The sequence below is a fragment of the Urocampus carinirostris genome, chromosome 18 (assembly GCF_059441175.1).
Source record: "Urocampus carinirostris isolate Australia breed hairy pipefish chromosome 18, RoL_Ucar_1.0, whole genome shotgun sequence".
Taxonomy (NCBI): Eukaryota; Metazoa; Chordata; class Actinopteri; order Syngnathiformes; family Syngnathidae; genus Urocampus; species Urocampus carinirostris.
The window spans coordinates 22,841,735-22,861,873 of NC_142366.1; the positions used below are offsets into that span (position 1 = coordinate 22,841,735).

General features: G+C 38.1%; 1 protein-coding gene across 1 annotated transcript in view; it reads left to right on the plus strand.

Annotated features, from left to right (window-relative positions):
- rttn (rotatin) overlaps window positions 1-20,139 on the plus strand; it is a 79,396-nt gene that overhangs the window by 21,969 nt on the left and 37,288 nt on the right. The window contains exons 17-26 of the mRNA XM_088321873.1: window positions 2,473-2,612; window positions 4,765-4,936; window positions 7,469-7,568; window positions 10,332-10,417; window positions 10,834-10,951; window positions 12,584-12,680; window positions 12,759-12,824; window positions 12,901-13,089; window positions 14,131-14,373; window positions 16,090-16,243. Of these exons, the coding sequence (XP_088177999.1) occupies window positions 2,473-2,612; window positions 4,765-4,936; window positions 7,469-7,568; window positions 10,332-10,417; window positions 10,834-10,951; window positions 12,584-12,680; window positions 12,759-12,824; window positions 12,901-13,089; window positions 14,131-14,373; window positions 16,090-16,243 (1,365 nt within the window). The remainder of the gene's footprint in view (window positions 1-2,472; window positions 2,613-4,764; window positions 4,937-7,468; window positions 7,569-10,331; window positions 10,418-10,833; window positions 10,952-12,583; window positions 12,681-12,758; window positions 12,825-12,900; window positions 13,090-14,130; window positions 14,374-16,089; window positions 16,244-20,139) is intronic.

Sequence of the window (20,139 nt, forward strand, 5' to 3'; positions counted from 1 at the left end):
ATCTACCAGTATATTAATCTTTTAACTACATATTTAAATAATTATTGATGGTTAGGTTTTAAATTTCTTTTAGTAAATGGCTATTTTAAATCCCTTTTAAAGCGTCACTTATGTGCGATGTAGGCTTATATGCAAGTACATACGGTACTTTTTGGGATTTTGCTAGTCATTTTGCACAATCTTTACATTGGATAAATATGAGAAGTGGATTTTCTCTTATGATTTGGGTAGCAGCTTGTCCATCCATTATCTGCACCGCTTATCCTCAGTAGGGTCACGGGGGTGTTCAAGCCCATCCCAGTCATCCTCGGGCAGTGGGCAGGGCACACCCTGAACTGGTTGCCAGACAGTCGTAGGGTACACGGGGACAGACAATACGCTCGCTCATTCACACCTAGGGACAATTTGGACCGGCCAATTAACCTAACATGCATGTTTTTGGAATGTGTGAGGAAACCGGAGTGCCCGGAAGAAACCCACTCAAGCACGGGGAGAACTTGCAAACTCCACACAGGAGGTTCAAACTCATGACCTCGAAACTGTGCCGCACACGCGCTAACCACTGCGCCTCCATGCTGCCTTAAATAAAAACATTATTTTTTTCCCTCTTCAGTCAGAAAAAAAACTTTATTCCAGTGAAGTATTGTTTTTTACTTTTTGCCCATTTATATGAGGGGATAAAAAAGGAAGCTTTCAACGTTAAAAACAAAATAAAATTGATGTATTTAGTGCCAACAAAAGCTTTGAGGGACAGGCGATGTTTTGATGGCCGTAATGGGCCCCCATTATTGAACACTACTTTAGACGTGGATTCACAGAATGGGAAAAGGCCTCATTGAGGTCTTCAAAGTTACAAAATGAAAACTCCAATGGCGTAAATGGGATTTGGAAAAGGGTAAAAAGGACAATAATGTATTGTTTTCTACTTTATTTTTAATGTTGTTTCTGACCATAAAAACAGGTTCATGGAAATGTGGGAGAGGCAAAAAATGAGAAATATGTATGTGTGTGCAAACGGCATCAGTTCATATAAGTTTGTAAATTTAATTTCACTCATTTTATTATTTTAACCTTTTTATTTTTAAGAACACTTTCTTGTGTCTTTGTCAGTTGTTTATTTTCCCTCCACTGGTCAGAAGACATTTTGCAGAAAAATACATAAATAAATTAATAAAACATTTTACAATGAGTGGTGCACCGATGAATTATTAAGACATAATGATAGATCATATGTCCAAAGGAAATGTCAGAAGGAACGTTTATGCAGGTTTTTTACCATACTTGTCAGAAGACCATTTTGTTAAAAATAATAAAATCTTGCAAAATACATTGTTTACCAATGAAGCCAGTTGATAATAAATACGAATATTTTGGGTACTTTTTAATACTATTAATATTCATGATTATGGCATTACCTCAAACATCCCATTTTAAAGTATTGCATTGTCATGAAAAATCCTAATCCTCCTGTGCGGAGTTTGCATGTTCTCCCTGTGCTATCGTAGGTTTTATCCGGGCACTCCGGTTTCCTCCCACATTCCAAAAAACATGCATGTCAGGTTAATTGGCCGGTCCAAATTGTCTCTAGGTATGAATGAGTGAGTGAGTTGTCTGTCTCTGTGTGCCCTGCCCACTGCCCAAAGATGGCTGGGATGGGCTCCAGCACCCCGCGACTCTACTAAGGATAAGCAGATAATGGATGGATATAGATATATATATCTGCACGTAATCAACAAACCCACCCAAGCACGGGGAGAATATGCAAACTCCGCACAGGACGGCTGGTAGTTGGATTTGATCCCTTGATATACGTGTATATATATATATTAGACGTAGATTTATTACTAATAAAGCCCCCAAAAGGGCTAGACAGACGAAGCTTCATGCACCATAATAGACGTCATTCTTTTAGACATGGGTTCACAAAATGAAAACGCGTCACAGACGTCCTCAAAGTACAAAGAAAAAGAAGCACGGTTGTGGAAATGGGATTCGGCCATTGTGAAAAGATTATATATATATAAATTCACACACACTTAATCTTTTATGCGTTTCCATTAAAATTATCCCCCGTCATCAAAATAACAGCGATCAAAAGTGCAAATGTAGCGTTTGTGGACCAACAAAGTCTGTTTATCGAGATGCCGGAGAGCAATATTTAGTTATTGTCTCATTTACATAGTTTCCTTTTAGGGCAAAGGGGGCGGCATGCTGTTATTAATTGTCTCGTTTCAGGCAGCCCGAAAACTGCATATAAATATGCATGAGACTGTCGAGCATGATTTAAATCAAGGACGCCATTCACAAACGTGCCTCATTCTGTCAGCGAGTGACAAAATGAACACCAGCCGTAATCAAAGTGATGCATATTTTACTTATTCTTGTGTTGCTGAGCAGGAATTCCCTGTTGTTGCGTTTGCTGCCAAAAACCTTTGAAAACGGGAGTGTGCCTGTGTCTGTGTGTGTGTTCAGGGGTACGCCAGCACCGAGGATTCACTGGGAAGCTGTGTCCTGCTGCTAAGTGACACGTCGCAGTTGACTGGAGACGAGACGTTCCCAAGCACAGCCAAGTTAAAAGCCGCTCTCAGACTTCTTTTCACCAGACGGCCCGCGTGAGTCAACGTGTTTCCCCCGTGTGTGTTTTTGCGCGCTAATGGCATGGTTCGCCTTTTCCTCGACTAAGACAGAGTGATTACCCTATTTTACAAACTGAAAGGTGCCACCAATAACCCCAAATCAGCTGGAAATTTCAACGTGCTCCTTATTATCTGGTGCACCTTTTGTACTGAAAAAACCCGAAATGCATACTAGTGTACTATCGTATTTGTGCAACAGTTGATCAGTCGATATCGCCGACCACAATTGCATAAAAATGGTTGCATCGCAGATCAAACCTGGTTAGCGATGGTAAGAGCGCAGAATCCTTACCACCAGGGTTGGGTAGGGTTACTTTAACTTGATTACTTTCAATTACTTTTGGATTACTCCAATACCAAATATGCTAATAAAAGACAAAAGAAACTAAATATGAATAAAATGATGACTCACAACACGTGGTAAGCTTTCTTTCCTGGCTTTGATCTCCGGCAAAACTAACATCAAATGCGACAGAAACAAAATGAAAATAAATCCAAACAGCTTGCCAACATCATTTTTGCCGTTCCATTTATTCCGTTACTCCCCAAGCCTGCACAAAATTTAGTCATTTTATTCATATTTAGTTTCTTTTGTCTTTTATTAGCATATTTGGTATTGGAGTAATCCAAAAGTAATTGAAATTAATCAAGTTAAAGTAACCCTACCCAACCCTGCTTACCACCCACCCTTCTTACCTCATTATCACACTGATTTTAGACATGGTACTATGTAAGTGCCACAACCAACCATTAGTGAACATTTTTTACAGCCACATAATAAAACAACAGTGACCAAATGATGAAGGTGCTTTATCTGAGATCAGGAGGCTTCTCCTTCTTCTGGTAACCATGGAAACCAGTACTCTCTTTCATGTGGGGATGCAAAACCCTACCCAAAAAATGTCCTAGAGAGTGTTAGGTGCTGCCAGGCTGTACATGCTCAAGACACACTACAGGAAGTGGTGCCCCTACAACCCAAGGGTTAAGAGATCCTTGAAACGTGAACCAAATACAAATGTAAGAGAAATGAGAAACCAGAAGGTGATTAAAATCAGTATAACATTTTGCTTCACTTTGTCTTAGCGTAAATATGCATTGGAAGTGCCAAATGTTGTTGATTACTTGCGGTCATTCTATCCAGTAGACCACTATATAGACGACCTATGAAAAGGTCCTTAACACACTATTTCTACTCACATTACCAGAAATGTAAGAGAAGACAGATTTTTTTCCACTTATAAGCTAAAAATAAGCAACATAAGTGACAAACATTTCGAATACGTGCGGCCATGCGACTATTTACATACAATAATTTTCTAAATCACCTATTTGTGTATTAAATTGATAGTGACGCCCCCAGGCTCGCCTTTGAATACCCCTATACCGCCCACCCACGGATTTCTTACCAAATTCTATGCGAAACACTGAATTGTGTTTTCAAATAACGTTGTCTAGGTGATCTGACGCTCTCTCTGCAGCGATCTGGGTTCAAATCCCTTTGCATCAATTTTTTGCAATTGTGATCGGCGATACATTTCGATTGATCTTTCAAAGCACAAATATGATACATATACATTTTTAGAGCAACCCTAGTCTTCCAGTAGTTATAAATGCATGCTCCTTATAGTCTGGTGCGCCTTGTAAATGAAAAATACGAGAAATGACTCATTTTTAAGGGTGCGCCTCACAATCCAATGCGCCTTGTAATGCAAAAATACGGTCGTTGGCTCTAAGTTTGTTTTTAAGCAAACCAGACAAGCTCTCGAGACCTTTTGTGATGGACATATTATCACAGTCTGTTCCAGTCGGCTCATCAAGGCATCTAAATGCTCTGCGAGGTCTGTGTTAAAACAACGACTCGGTCCCAGTCTATGAATATTGATGGGAATGCAAATTCACAGCCGTCCAGTCGATGAGCTCCGGTGATTTTCGAACACATAACAGATTTGTCTGCGCTGCTTGACGCTTTTGTTAGCGGATTTTGCGCGTAAGGCGGTGTAATGAAGATAAAAGGCTTTTTTTTATCCTTGACAACATTAAAGGTGATTTATGTGGTCATGCTGGGAGAAGATGATTATTTTCTTGGGCGGGTTTTCAACGAAATGCTCTCTTTGTTCGTTGCAAACAGGGTGAGAATGGCAGCGGTTCAACACATCGTTGTTCACCTCACAGGAGGAGGCGATGCTAAAATAATCAGGCCACAGCTGGACCAGTCGGTGACCTCTTCACTTCCCAATCTTTATTGCATCAAATATCCGGTGAACGTCACTCTCGACACCAGCAGCAAGTCTGTGCTGAAGGTATAAATAGACATACTGTATTTTATCCATAACCTCTGCAGGTGAACCTTGACCTTCACTAATCTTTTGAAAGCACGTGTCCTACTGTTTAAAGTTGCAGTTCATTTCCAACTTTTCTTTTATTTTTCCTTAGTTGGACTCTTCCAGGTTGGCTTTTGTGTTATTTTTTTTGGCCACGATACAGAGAAAGACTCCTGGAACATAAATAGAGTGAGATTACCAAGCTTTGTAAAATTTGGCATCAATATGTCTTGACAGTCCTGTGGTTGCTGGCACACGTACACAATCTATAGCTTCAACATTCTATTTTCAGTGATGTTCAAGACTGTCAGTACTTTTTTTCAAAGAGACAGCACAACAAGTACTTAGTAACTTAAAAATATTAGCAAGTACAGACGCTGCCCTACCGGACGATCGTTCATAAGTTGAATTTGTTCGTAAGTTGCTTCAGTGCTGTGTTTTGTATGTTTAAGGTTTATATAAGTACGTTTAAGTCTTGTGTAAGTAACCTGTATTGTTTGGAAACTGAAAAATAAACGTTTCATAAAATAATATGCTCTATAAACATAAAGTTATGTTATACTTTTGGAAGATGGACTTCAAAAGTTAGGCGACTTCCCCCTCCGTAGTAAAAAGTGGCTGAAAAAAAGCGATCCAACCATTTTCTCAACCGCATCAGGCTTCCTTATTCCACTTTAATTTCAAATGAAACGGCTCGCCTCTTCTTTATACCTTACACCAACCATATTGAATGGATGCATGAGATATTAAACGATAAAAATGTCAAAGTTGTTGGAGATACAGTATAGATTGTTTACACACGAACTAGAAAGAGGAAGCTGATTTCTTCTATGGGGTGGATGCTGGGTGACCTCTCACAGCGCCACACGCCGGTAGCGGCAGAAGGTTTATATTTTACTGCTAATAATGTATTTTATCGATGATAAACACTTTAAAAAAGTTGAAAACCGATTCCTCAAATATGTGTGACCTCTTTGAAATCAATTGTTTGTCCTTAAAGGATCTACTTGTGTAGGTGTTAGCTTGTTCATAAATAGGCAAGAAACGGGGTTAAGGGGTTGAAAACAAATTTCTTAATCAAGAACTAATTGATTATCAAATGACTTGTTCAATTGCCTTTTGCATTAAAGAATCTCCAAATCCTCATTCTTTCATTTTCTCGATTATAATAGTAAATCTTGGCAAAATTTCTTGGTGTCTTTTATGATCGAAGATGCATCAAAATTAAACAGTTTGCTGCTGTTGTTTTTAAAACGAAAAAAATAATCGACAATTCTTCAAGGGGACAGTGTGTAATACTAAGTGCCACCTAGTGGAACCAAAAAAAACTATCATTAAGTAAAAAAACATCGATTTGGATACTACGCAAAACTACTTAAACTATCATACATATGTTATTTTTTTATAAGAAAAAAATATTAGGTTGAGAAATTTGTATTTCATTTTCCTAGTGGAAGCCCTACCTAAGGTTGGCGCCATGTTTGTCAACTTGCTGCTACGCTGTGCTCTGTGGCTCTGGTTTTTGTTCGCATTAGACTATACAGTGGTCAAATATTACACACTGGGGCTTTAATACTGGCCAGCACGCACATCTTTTTATTATTTTCGTTACAAAGAGTTGACTGTTTTGATGGGTTTATTGAAAGAGTTTATATTCTGAGGTGGATTTTTTCAGTTTGACTCCAGAAATTTACTTTTACTTAATTGACTCAAAGATAACATTTTCATCAATGTATCTTAAACAGGAATATTGAAATATTGTTCTGTTTTAAAATTCATGGATTGAAATGGAAACATGTTTGGTTAATATAGTTAGGTATTTATTAGGAATACTGATACCTTATATCGGTATAGATATTGGTGTTGCCCATCCTTGTAATACTTTTTTTAAATATTTGCAAAAAGCAGAAAACATGTAAAATATTTTTGCAGTGTTAATAACGGTTCGTAAGATCAGCAGTCTCTAAGATTGAATGCACTCCACTTCGGAGTTATCGATATCATTAAAATGAGTCAAAGTTTGGCTCATATTTCCGCTTTTATACATACAGTAGTTCCTTTCTTTTTTGTCTTTTGTATCTAGCTTATTACCCAACACCTATAAGGCCTTTTTCTGTGTGACGTGTTGATGCTGCGCGTGCATTGTTAAAGCAGAATGGCAGAATTCATATCAGTTTACAGCAACTCGTTGACACAAAAAGATTATAGCTCATAGACAGGAACAGCGCAAAACCATTTGCTAGCAGCAAGAAAGCAACTTTATTTCAGTTGTCAAGGCCAACAAAAACAACAATATTTTGATCGGCGCTGGATTTCTTCCTTTGAAGGTACTAGAAAGAATGAAAAATTGGCCTTGAAAGTGCTTGAATTTGGCCATTGATGAGGTGTACGAACCCTGTAGTAATATCTCGGGGAAATGTAGCAAGAAGGAAGAAAAAATCAAAACTACCTAACCTATTCTCTCCATGATTGACAAAGAAACATAAATAACACCATTTTGTTTTTACTAAGGTGGAAGCGGTGGAGAAGCTCTTTCAAATGCTTTCTTCAGACACAATTGATGTGCCTCTGAGACGATCCGCTGCTGAGCAGCTGTCTGTGGTTCTGCAGGGTGAGCTTTCTTCCAAAGAAACCCTCACACTTATTTCAGTAATTCTCTACACTTTTCCTCCATCGGCTTTTCCTGCTATAAACTTAAATGCTGTCAAACCAGGGTAAACTTTAATGTTTCTTCAGAAAAAAGATGCTGACTCGAATACTTTCTTTGCCCCATCTTAGTTTACTTTTTCTGCTTTCGAAATTGTTTCTCAAAACACACTCTATCTTGTTCTGATGCCTGCATTGAAGTTTTAGATGTTGCAGTTGAAAACTATTATAAAACAACTGACCTGCATCACTAGTGACAACAGTTTAAAAAAATTTTTCACTCTTGTGGCCTTTTTTGTATTTACTCATTAATACCCCAAGGTCTTAAAAACTTGAGAAAATCTCAAATTTGATAACAGCAAATTAAGGCTTTGAAACGGTCTAAAGTTTTAAATTTAACTCTTAAACCAGTGTCTGAAACTCATAAGAAAAAGGGCAGACAACTCTGAAAAGTTCCCTGCCCAGCCATAAAGTTGCCTGCCCCATTTTTCCCAACTTGAAACACAATAAGACGACTATTCGCGAAAAAAAAAACATTTGTTACAAAGTATTAAGGATAATCAGAATATATAACAGAATAACACTTTAAAATGATGTTTATTATAAATCTACTTTACATCATTGCATATATATGACATCGCTGTTTTCCATCTGCCATCAGTATGTACCTGTATTTACTCATCTTCATTCGTGCAATGTTTGCGTTGCGTCGTCTGCTCCAAGCCACTTGAACTCCTCTTTCCATGATGCTCTTAATGTACGTTTACGTTTTGTAGCGTCATCAATTTAGTTAGCTTCTTTTGAATATTTCTTCTGGGGCTGAGGTTTTGGCTTGATTCCTAACCACTTATCTTTTTTTCTTTTGTTGTTTGTGCGTCTACTTTGGAAAATGATATGTAAATGCACGACCTTATTCCGCTCGGGAAAAACCGGAAGCACGAAGTTATTCAACACAGGCTTCTGATTGGCTGCCGAGTATGCAAATTGGCCAAACGAACCAACATTCCGAAATTTCCAAAACGAACGAAGATATCGAAATCGGAATAAAACGTTTTATCTGTAAATTAAAAAAACAAAACAAAAAAACGAAAGATGAAAAAGTTATCGGCCACCCGGGCAGAGACGTTTTGTAAGTTGTACGCCCGACGTATAAGATGCACGCCCCGGGCGTCCAGGCAAACTTTTTTTCAGGCACTGCTTTAACATCTTAATTTTTCGCTGCCTTATCTGCGTGATAGCGCTGATACCTGTACAATGAGTAAACTTACTTTGTATTGAAAAATTAGTTTTAATTTTCTCCGACTTTATCGAGCTCTGGCTTACAATGCTATGCGTCGTTAGGAAAATGCTTATTCCTGCGTTTTCGAAAATGCGACTCTGTTTGAGCTTTACGTACAGGCCGTCTTTAACTCACTGTTGTCGTCGGAGTAACTTAGGGATGGAAAAGTGTACGTTTAACCTGTTGTGGTTGAGTGATTTAAAGTCTAACTGGGTTTTGGCAGCACTGCCGTTGTCTGGGTCGGTCCTTACCCGATCCCAAACCCAACCACCGCGTGGTCTTGCTCCCGGCTGCCTTAGTCCCACCCATAGTCCAGCCTTGGCCGCGGCCGGGTCGAGGGCCATCCCCCCTGGTTGGGGTCGGGTGCTTGGGTTTGTCACGGCTTTCTCCCATGTTTGTATGCCAAAAGATTGGTCTTAAATTTTATTGGATTTGGTCTTGAAAAAGTCTTAAATTTGATTGGAAAAATACCAGAAGAACACAAATTTTCATATGAATACTATTTACTGCACACTCGTTTTCACGGAATGATATGTTGGTTGTCTGGATAACATTTTAAATATGGTTCATATAAAAGTTCAATTTGAAGACATTGTATCATAAGAAACTAAAATATACATGGAATTATATGGTGTGCCATCCAGGAGTAGGGAGATTCAATACAACTTGTTTCAAACTCATCAATAAACTCAAGTGTGCAACTCTAGTTAATAAATTTAAATATATCTAAATCTCTTAACTACTGATTTTGCCAACACTAAACACAAAGAAACATCAATATATAACTTGCTATTCTTCTTCTGAGACAGCCACAAGAAGGCCAATTGTCAGTACTAGCCCTTATATTGTCCTGGAACAGATACCTGCTATAAGTAGTTGCCCATTGCTATTTTTATACAGTTCGGAAGAAATTACTCTTTGTGTCCATTCATAGTCTCAATAAACTATAAATATACTTATTCAATCTTCCTTTTAATTTTTGCGAGTATTTGTTGTTGCTATTACTGTGTTTATAATTTTTCTGAACCTATTTCCTTTATTTCGTATGAATACAATTATAATTATGATCATTAAAATGAGCAGATTTATTATAAATTTGAGATTTTTTTAATATTAGAATTTATAGGATTATATTATTTTATTTTTCTGTTTAAAAATAAATTATTTCCTGTAAATTTTATATCATTTTTTGCCTTTTAGTAAAATATATTTGTGGAAATATGCAGAATTGTTGTTTAGCTGTCATTTGTCTAATTATGGTGAAAATATATTTTTTCCTTATTTGACTAGAATTGTATTTAATAGGAAAAAAAATGATGCTATTTTTGAAGATTGTTTTGTAGGTAGCATGTCAAATAAAAAACAGAACAGTTCTACTATCACAGTTTTCCCATGCATTTTTGTTTTGGAAATTTGAGCAAATATTGATAGCCCCTATCTTCTTTGCAGCAACAACAATGCATCCTGTGCTGAAAAATCTTGGAATAACCGACAGAGTTATTTATTTCCTAACTGACTGCGTCAACGGCAACAAGGTAAACCTATACCCTCTTTGCAAAACAGTAAACCATCAAACGATGCTGTGATGGAAGCAAACGGAATAATTTCGTTCTTGTATTTAGATGGCATCCTTTGTTTGCCTTCATTGATGCACACATGCAAGTTCACTTGTTGCCAGTGGATGTCAGATAAATCCACTGAGGCGTGGGTGATAGAAGGAGGAAATGGCCATGTATTAATAGTGTCAGACAGCCCCAGCTACTCTGAGTTTTCAGCCCCCCAGGCCTTGAATTAGAAGCTGCGTTTGGCTACATTGAAGTATGGCAAAAAATAACAGGTGCTATTTGTCCCAGCGCGTCACTGGTGTGCCAATAAAGAGTTTACGCAGGGCTGTTGCTATTTTTTTTGCAAGCATTCAAATCCGAAATGTGTTGCTTGTCTTTCTGCATAGAGTTTCGACTGCATGCTGGAGCCTTGTGTGTGTATCTTGAGAAAACTGGTGTACGCTGATCCGTCTCTGAGGACCAACCTCGTGCAACGCAACCGCTTCCTCATCACTCTGCTTCGAGGTTTAAATTTCAAAATTTTCATAGAGAAATATGATGGTTACATTCTATAAATGTACCACATGTAAGTCTTGCCATAAAGAAACTGCAAAGTAAATCTGTGGACTTGTTATGAACTCCATAATTAATATTGGATGATTACTAATAAAAGCTGACAATATTGAGAACTACACAACATTATATTTCCAGGGTGTCACGATCCCAATATATGATACAATCCGATACCAGCAGAAAAGCAGCATATCTCATTTATTTTCTGTCACGCCCCCCTTCAGAAGAAGTCCTCTCGTCCCCCCAGAATGGTTAAATGTTGCATCAAGAAATTTATATTAATATAGAGCCCGCCAATATTGGCAGAGTTTATCAGACTACAGCCCAAATGACCATGTTTTGATTTTTTTTAATTATTATGCATGAATTTTTTTTCTCGGTCTTTGTTTATTTCATTCAAGTGCAGTACTTTTGTTTGCGGTAAAGTGCATACGACACAATTTTTAGGAATATTTCATAGCTTATATATTTTCTCGAATACTCTTATGTTTTTTAATATATTTTCATCCAAATGTTTTTGAGATGAAGTGTTTGAGGCGTATGTTAGGAGTGACAAGATTGGATAGATTGAGAAATGAAATTGTGAGAGACAGAACTGGAGTAGTCGTGGAACTGAGCAAGCGTGTGATTAAGAGAGTGCTCGGTTGGTTTGGACACATGGAGAGGATGGATGAGGAGCGAATGTTGAAGAGGATCTACAGAGCAGAAGTAAATGGAAGGAGACCAAGAGGAAGGCTGCGATTGACGTGGATTGTGTTATGAGTGCACTGCAGGAAAGCGGTTTAAATATAGTGGAAGCTAGAGCTCTTGTTGGTGATAGGAATAGGAGTAGGTGTTGTGAAAGGATAGTGGGATGTTTGGACACGTTTTAAGGGATGGGTAGGGCACTTGTATGATGCGGCAGGGGTAAACGAGCGAAAGCTGTCAGGCCTGGCTGTTGAACAGAAGAGTGTGTTGTGTCACCCTGACCCGAGTGACATGGCCGCTTACTTGTGTCCCGTTTCATCTGGAGGGACGAAAGCATGACCAACTCAGGTGCCGAGGTGCCTAACTTGTTTGGGTGTTTGGCCATTTGGGTTGGCCATGGTCCAAAATTTTTGTGTGTGTTTTTTGCTAATTTTTTCCCCTTTTTATTTTCTTTGTTATTGTATGTGTTTGTCTTGCTGTCAGTCACCCCTCTTAAGGGATATGTCTTAGATAGCTAGATAGATGTTTTCTCATTACAGTAATGACTATTGTTCTCGTATAGATATTATTGCTTTATGATGGCCCTCCTAACAGTTTATACAGTACTAAAAAGAGAATGGGAAAAAATTAAGTCACATTCCTATTTGATCAATACTGGTATCAGGCAGCACTCTAGCCATGAATATCGGTATTGTATTGGAAATGTATTTATTTTATAAGGACATGTATTATTTTTATATGGACATTGCATTGGAGTTATCCCTTTATTTTTTGCAGCATTATACACAATTCTCTTTTTTTACCAAAAATTCTGAAATGTTATATAAAAGAACAGCTTAGTATTGTGTATGTATAGCACATACAGTATTCAATTTGTCATCTCTATCTTTTGCATAGTCTCTCTAATCATGAAAGCAAACAATAACAACAGCGGTGAGGCCGCCGTCCTAATGAGTTTGCTACTCTTTGATGAAATAAGCAGCATGGTGATGTGGTGAGTACCTGCCAGCTATCGTGTTTATACTCTCCGAAGATGGCAGTATCGCTTACCGTCCTTTTTTGTGCAAATCAGGTCAGACAAACAACGCAATGATCGCCCTCTCCCGTCATTTTCCCTCCCGCTTTCAGTAGTTCACAGGTAAACTCTAAGACTACTTTCCCCAGTTGTATTTTGGTTGCACCTTCTAATTTAACTCTCATTTTTACACATGAAGGTACAACTTACCTTTTAAGGCTGCAAACTATCACGCTGTCAGCCCATATTGTTGCGTCATGATGCCCACCTCAGAGCTACTTAGTTTAGCACCTGCCCGTCAAGCCTTGCAGGTGGTCTGGAACGTTGCCTGGTACTGCGGTATCGACAAACTTCTTGAGTCTTTCGACGGCTCATCGGACATATCTGAGTAATATATTTTTCTTTTCTGTCTAGCAGTGTATGTTTACCTGAGCGTTTCCCAGCCCTTTCTTATTGATGTACAGTACAGCTATATACCACCTTACCTGACGCCTTAATTGTAATCTGTGACATTGTATGTAAAAAAAAAGGAATTATATACATTTTCCCATTGCCAGAATATTGTTAATTTCTTATATTTTTTGGCTATCTTTTAACTTATATGTATTATTTATTTGAAATTGAAAATGGCAGTTATTAAACCCAATTTTGATTATTTATAAACAATTTTTATTACAATATTGTTTTAGAGAACTGGATTTATCAATGATTCCCTATTTCATCGAACATATAAATATTTTTTTATTTTAGTAAAAAATATTACAAAATGAGCAAAATTTTAGACCATGTACCATATCATTCACTTTTGCAGATTTTAAATTTTATTTATATATATATATATATATATATATATATATATATATATATATATATATATATATATATATTACTGAAAACAATTATAATTACATAAAATAAAAAAACAGTATTTGTTAATACCAGGAGTATGGTTACCACAATATCAAGTATTGGTTTCCTTATTTCTTTCCTTATTTCCTTATTCCTTATTAAATTTAAAAGCAGAATACTGAGGGGAGAGAAAAAAAAGTGTGCCTTTTAAATATTGCCAAAATTTAATAAAGACAAATAACTCGAGACTTTGTATTTTTTTAATGTATAATTTATTTTAAAATCTAATGAACCGCGTATAATTATTTGATTATTATTATTTGTTTAACTCATTCTGTCACTACCAGTCAGTGTTTTTTTGCCCCATGTCTTATTCAAAAGGTTTATTATATTCAAGTCACATTAGTTTGTATAGCCCTTATTCAGAAATAGTCTCAAATGGCTGCACATAAATTAATTATAGATTACAACATGCCCTGATCTGAAACATACATTAAAAACAAACAAAAAAAATTGTGCTTTGCAATCTTTGCATACTCATGTACCTTGCAACGGTTACATGTTTTTGTACAACTCCAAGGTTCCACGCTGATTTGAAGCTGTCGGAGGCTCAGGTGGCATATCTTCGAGCAACCCACCTTCCCAGCGCCCTGCACGATTGCGTCCAGGCTGTGGTCAAGGCCGCTGGACACAGTTCGGTGATCGCAGCCTTCTCACAACTCAGCATTTACTTGATGATCGACAGAACGTCCGTCCCGTACGCGGCTGTCTACAGGTGTAGGGAAACACTACAGTTGCTCAACTGGCAGGCTGCTGTGACCAGGTACAAACACAATTCTCGCTCACATTTATTCTTATGGGCAATTAAAATCTTTAAAGGCGAAGAGTCAAAACAGCAACCTAGAACTGTGACCTTACAGTTTACTGGCCATCTTGTTTGATAGTTACCAGGGATGGGCAGCTACGATACTAGTTTTGATAAGGTAAAACAAATGCTAGGATGAATAGGAAAAATTAAAAATAGTGCAATCTCATTCAACTGAAACATAATTTTGAAATTGTTGATATACACTGGCAAGATATATTTTTTGTAATTGTCTTGTGCGCTGGTTTAGGGTTGTGATTGCCGTGATGAAGATACAGTCTCAGAGCCTGTTTGTCCTTTTTTTAAAGGCCCTATAGCAGCTACCAAAGGTAGCAGGTCTAAGTGGTGATGGCCCGGTTGATAGGGATACTTTATACTGTCTTTGCTGTGGTATCGCAATGTCCTCCAGACTGGACAGGGAACAGCCAATCATTTTCTGGGTTGTGTTGACATCTCTTGCTGTGTGGATGGCTGTCTTATAGTGCTTTATAATAAGTATAAATTAAAAGATTAATTACTATTCATTAATTGTATCTGATGTTAAGGACCAAAAACAATGTGTTGAGATTTTTTATTATATTTTGGGGAGGGGGTGAATGATGGGGAGAAAATTGCATGTTTTATTGTTATTTATTAATAATTAATAGTAGAGCATTGTACCTACATACGTCTAAAAAATATCTCTATTGTACCTTTTTTGATTGTTGCATCTGTTATCAGAAAAAAAGGAACGGATGGTGACAAATCCAGGTATCTGTACTAAAAATTAGCAACTTCCTTCTAAAATTAATTTTTAAAAAAAGTGTTTGTTTTTTTAAAGAAAAACAGGTGATATCGCATTTAAGGATATCCGGTTTTGTTATCTGTGCTGATATTATTGACTGCCCTTTAGCTTTTACAATCAATAACTTAAAAGGAGAAATGTCACAGAATTGACAGTAATTCAATGCAATTTTAGGGAAAAAACCTTGAACTTTATGCTTATATTTTTTTAATTAAATAGGATAAGTTGGGAAAAATTGGTTACTCCTGAGCAAACTCGTATATAGTTGAGGTTTGATATTAATAGATAAAAAAATACTACTTAAAATATTTAAAAATCATTGCTGTAATCTGTTTTTTTTTTCCGAACGTATGTTCAGTGCCATTTTGTTTCCGACCGTTGCCAGTACTAATTTCAACTTTTGAGTCGTCAATGATACGAAAATAAGCTTAGCCAACAGATAAATAAGAAATGAAAGTTCAATTCTTAATTATTTGATACATTTTTGGGGATGTGCCCCATTAGTCTACCTCATTGTGTCTTGTTTAGCTGAATAAATGCAGCTAATTAAGGCCTGTTTTTTTTTTTTTTTTTTTTTATGAGTGCCATTACCTTGTCTGCTTCTACAACTCAGCAGAACAGCATGGGACAGCGCTTGCTATAAATGAAATGTCTTCACGGCTCAGTAGGGTAATACCTTCTTCTCCATCAGCGCAAGTCGTTTCAACACGGTTGATAAAGCATTCTAAGGGTGTTTCGATTGATTAACCCTTTGACAGACTTCTAAGCAGACCTAGTGTGGGACTTTTTCAAAAACTTGTATTTTATTTGGTCCCTTGGAGGTAAAATCGTCGGGCTATTCTTTGTCAGTGCTCTCTGATGGTGACTTTCTTTGCTCTTCCTCCCTGCAGGTTTCTCCAGGTGCATCCAGCTTCTGTGGAGGATGAGAGGCTGCTTGCGTACGTCATTGCATTTCTGAACGCATACTTCAAAGATGCGTGTGCGCACTGGTCTGACCCAGAGGACAAGGACCTTCGGTGGATGTTGGATCTGCTTCTCAATGAGGTTGGCGACTTTCTCTTTTTTTTCTTGACTTAAGTCCAGCAAAGCTGCAATACGTGCATCTTTTTTATGATAATCTACAGTATTTTCTGCACTATAAGGCGCACTGGACTACAAGGCGCATAGAATCAATACTACAGTAAGGGCTAGTTTTGCACAAAAGATGAAAAAATACCGTATATGTGCATTGTTTGATCATTTATAATATTATTACTGATCTCAATTAGATACAATTGCATAATATTGAATGCAACGGGAATTGGACCAAGATTTTGGCGTGGAGTGCGCCGGAACCTAACCATTAGACCTCTGGTTCTCAACTGGTCTAACTTGAGGAGACACCGTTCCACTCTAATGACAGGCTGGTCCTCAAATCAGGGGGAAAAAATCTATTTCTCAAAGGTATCGAATGAAAGTATTGTACAGTTTAAAGCAGAGATACTAGAATGTATTCAGTTTTCTTTCTTTTTTTTTTTTTTTTTATAAAATGACTAGCAAAACCAAAACAATTTAATTTACTGTATATACTTGCATGTAAGCTTATATTGTATGGAATCCCCCCGCTTAAATGGCTTTAAAATAGTTACATACTTAAAGAAATTCTTACCCAAAGTATTAAAAAAAATAGTTTCCCTAAACAACGATAATTACTTAAATGAATAGATAATAAAATCAATATACTGTGAAAAAAAGCTAGAAAATTAAAAACTTTTTAACTATTTACTTTACCATCAGCGTTGCTTCAGTGGGAGACCCTCGTCTAATATTTTAGTATTATGTAAATATTTTCTTCTTCATTTTGATCATGATTCTCACTGTTTTCCACTATTCCTTCCCCGTATCACTAACTTTCTTGGGACATATTATGGGCAGAAAAAGGAAATCAAACAAACAGAATCACAAAAAATAAGATGTTGTCCCTCTCAAACACAATTTAGATGGCGCCGATTGAACAGGAAGAAAAGATCGGGCGGGGCATTATCGCCATCTTCTGACGAGGAGAGTAATTGACCCTCCATTTTTCTTCTTCTTAGCCTCATTTGCCAAAGGATAATGCTCGCGGCCCACTGAAAACAGGTTTGCAACCCACTTTTGTGTCCAAACCCACCATTTGAGAAACAATCCATAGACCACTTGGGATACAGAACATACATAATACATACAAAATACATTAGGTTCATCATCACACTATTTCTAAATTGTTGATGTTATTATTTGGCCTGGCCAAAAAAATACGGTCAGACCTTAAACAGGTATGTGATATCACTGAAATTCAGTGTTTAAATGTATTGCCCAATTGCAAAGTCTTTACAAAGCGCACAAGATTCTGAACTGAATGAAGAGTCAGGCATTGTGGGAAGTATTTCAGTAATTCTGAACTGAATAAAGAGACACGCATTATGGGAAGTAATTTGGTCATCCTGAATCATAAATAAACGCATGGCCGCACATATTCAAAACATCCGTTACTTATAATGCTTTGTTTGAGCTGAAAAAAGTGAAACTAAATTCTCTCTACTCTAGAATATCTAGTACTGTAATAATGTGGAAAATACATTATTCTGTGTCGTAAGTATCCCAGTGGTTAGTATCCGGGGCTCTCATCGTTGCAGTCCAGGTTCGTTTCTCGTTGCATTCAATGTTATGTAACTGTGAACAACTATACATGTCCCTAGCATCCTGGTGATTTAAGATTGGATGCTCTAACCATTGCTATGTCGTTTGATCCCAAATGCCACCATTGTTATGCAATTGTGAGCAGAGATAAAATGTATTGCACAAATATGGTAAGGCTTTTCCAATTTTGTCTGCATTTAAGGCACACCGAATTTTAAGGCACTCTCTCAATAATTTGGGGTTTTTGGGTGCGCCTTATAGTATGGAAAATCTGCTAGTTCAACTTTTCTCCTCACTGTACTTATAAACAATACACACAAACTCAATATTTTATTTCCTCACAAACAACCGCATCGCAGTTTGAGGCTTCCATGGCATATATGCGGCAGCGATAACTTCCTGGGCACAGGTTTTTGTTTTTGCCTGAAGGAAGATACCTGCTGCTGGCATTTGTCAGTTTCAGAATTTAATCAGCTGCTCATTAAAGCGGGTACGCAGGGCTTTTGTGTAAGCAATAGCCTCCTCCCCACTGTTGGCACGCACTTCCCACTCAGATTGAATTTCTGGTTGCAATCAGACACACCGCCAACTCTTTTCTGTAATCACACAATAGCATCTGCTTTCGACACATGCATTAGAGATATGCAAGTGTCACGATATGTTACAATGTCCAATCTTTTTTTAGAAGTGGGTATACTGATAGGGTTCCAGTAGATCCTTGAAAGGTCTTAAAAGGCATTTAATTAATTTTTCTAAAAATAGGACCGGAGAATAGTGCATTAGGGGCCGGTCACACAGACATTTGCGGCTGAATCACGGCCAGAAATTTCTGCCTTTGAGGCGGACGCTATTGGACGCATTGAGTTCGCCATTCAGACGAGATACAGCGGTGCTTGACACGAGTTAGGGAATTCGCGCGCGGGTGGCAGCGCAAAAAAATTTTGCCCTGCTCAATTCTTCAGAGCGCGGGTACGCAGCCTTTCACGAGCGTATTGAGACTGATCCACGGCCAGAAGTTTCTGGCCGTGAAGCAGATGCCGGTGGGCGCTGTTGGACGTTTAGAGACCGCCATATAGACGAGATAGAGCTGTGCTTTACTCGCGGTCGCAAATTTTCACGTGGTTGGCCGCGTTCAAAACTTTTGAGCAGCTCAAAAGTTTGAGCACGTGTTTAAACCGCGTGCCGCACACGTGGTCAACACGAGGAAATGACGCGGAAATGACGCGGAACGACGTGCTCTGGCCGCGGCCAGGGCGTGGTTACACATGGGTAGGACGGGAAATTTCAGCGGGTAATCGTGGGTGGAGCATGGTAATAGCATGTTCTGCGCCTGTATCGCGGTGTTATTACGTGAAATTAGCGTGTTAAGCGTGTGACACTCAAACGCCTTTCTCCGCGTATAAACAGCGCGAATGCCGAGGACACGTCAGTTGTGCTCGTGACGTCAAAGGGGTGAACATGGATCCCCGTCGGCATAGTTTCTCTTCATTTCGAATAAATCTTTCGGTGCATTCGCAATGATAGCAGCAACGCTTTATTGCTAGGACCTTAACTTGGCCTTTTGGCTGAGAGTAAGAATTTCGGCTCCTAAGCTTTGTAGCGTATTATGATCTGATCGATAATGAATAATGAATAAAGAAGATAGACCAACAACCCTTAAACCTCACCCCCGCCCCCCAGTCAGCGTAGTGACTTCGTCTCAATCCATTTATATTTATTGACAGTCCTTATCAAGATAATAAAAAAACTGATGCCATAGCTTGAAATCTTGATCTTCACGGGACTGTGTTTCTACAGTCCGTTTCCGAGATCAGTTTCCCCTCGCTATTACAACCACATTTACCTCGTTTAATCTCACTTTTAGGGAATGTGATGGCGAATATATAACCAAAACCACTTCGTCTTGCACTTGTTGGAAATGTAATACAACTTAAACCATTTCCGTCTTTGTTTTTGTTGTGAACGTAATCGAACGGTAATGCACACCGTATATAAAATCCTCCCCCCCTCGCGTGAACGCGCATTCTGCTGCGCTTCCAACGAAAGCGATCGTATTCTATATAAAACGCTTATTAAAACTATAAATCGAGCTAATTATAACAATTGGGAGATCCTAGTCTAAATAACGCGTTTATTTAACAATAAAGTGCGATCGTATTCTACAAAATGCGTTTGTTAAAACGTGGATGAAAAAGTCACGCGGGGGGGGTGGGGCGGTTATGGGTGTTGCGTAGGACTCGGATTTGGGCACAACACCGGCTCGGCAGTTTTTATACACGTGG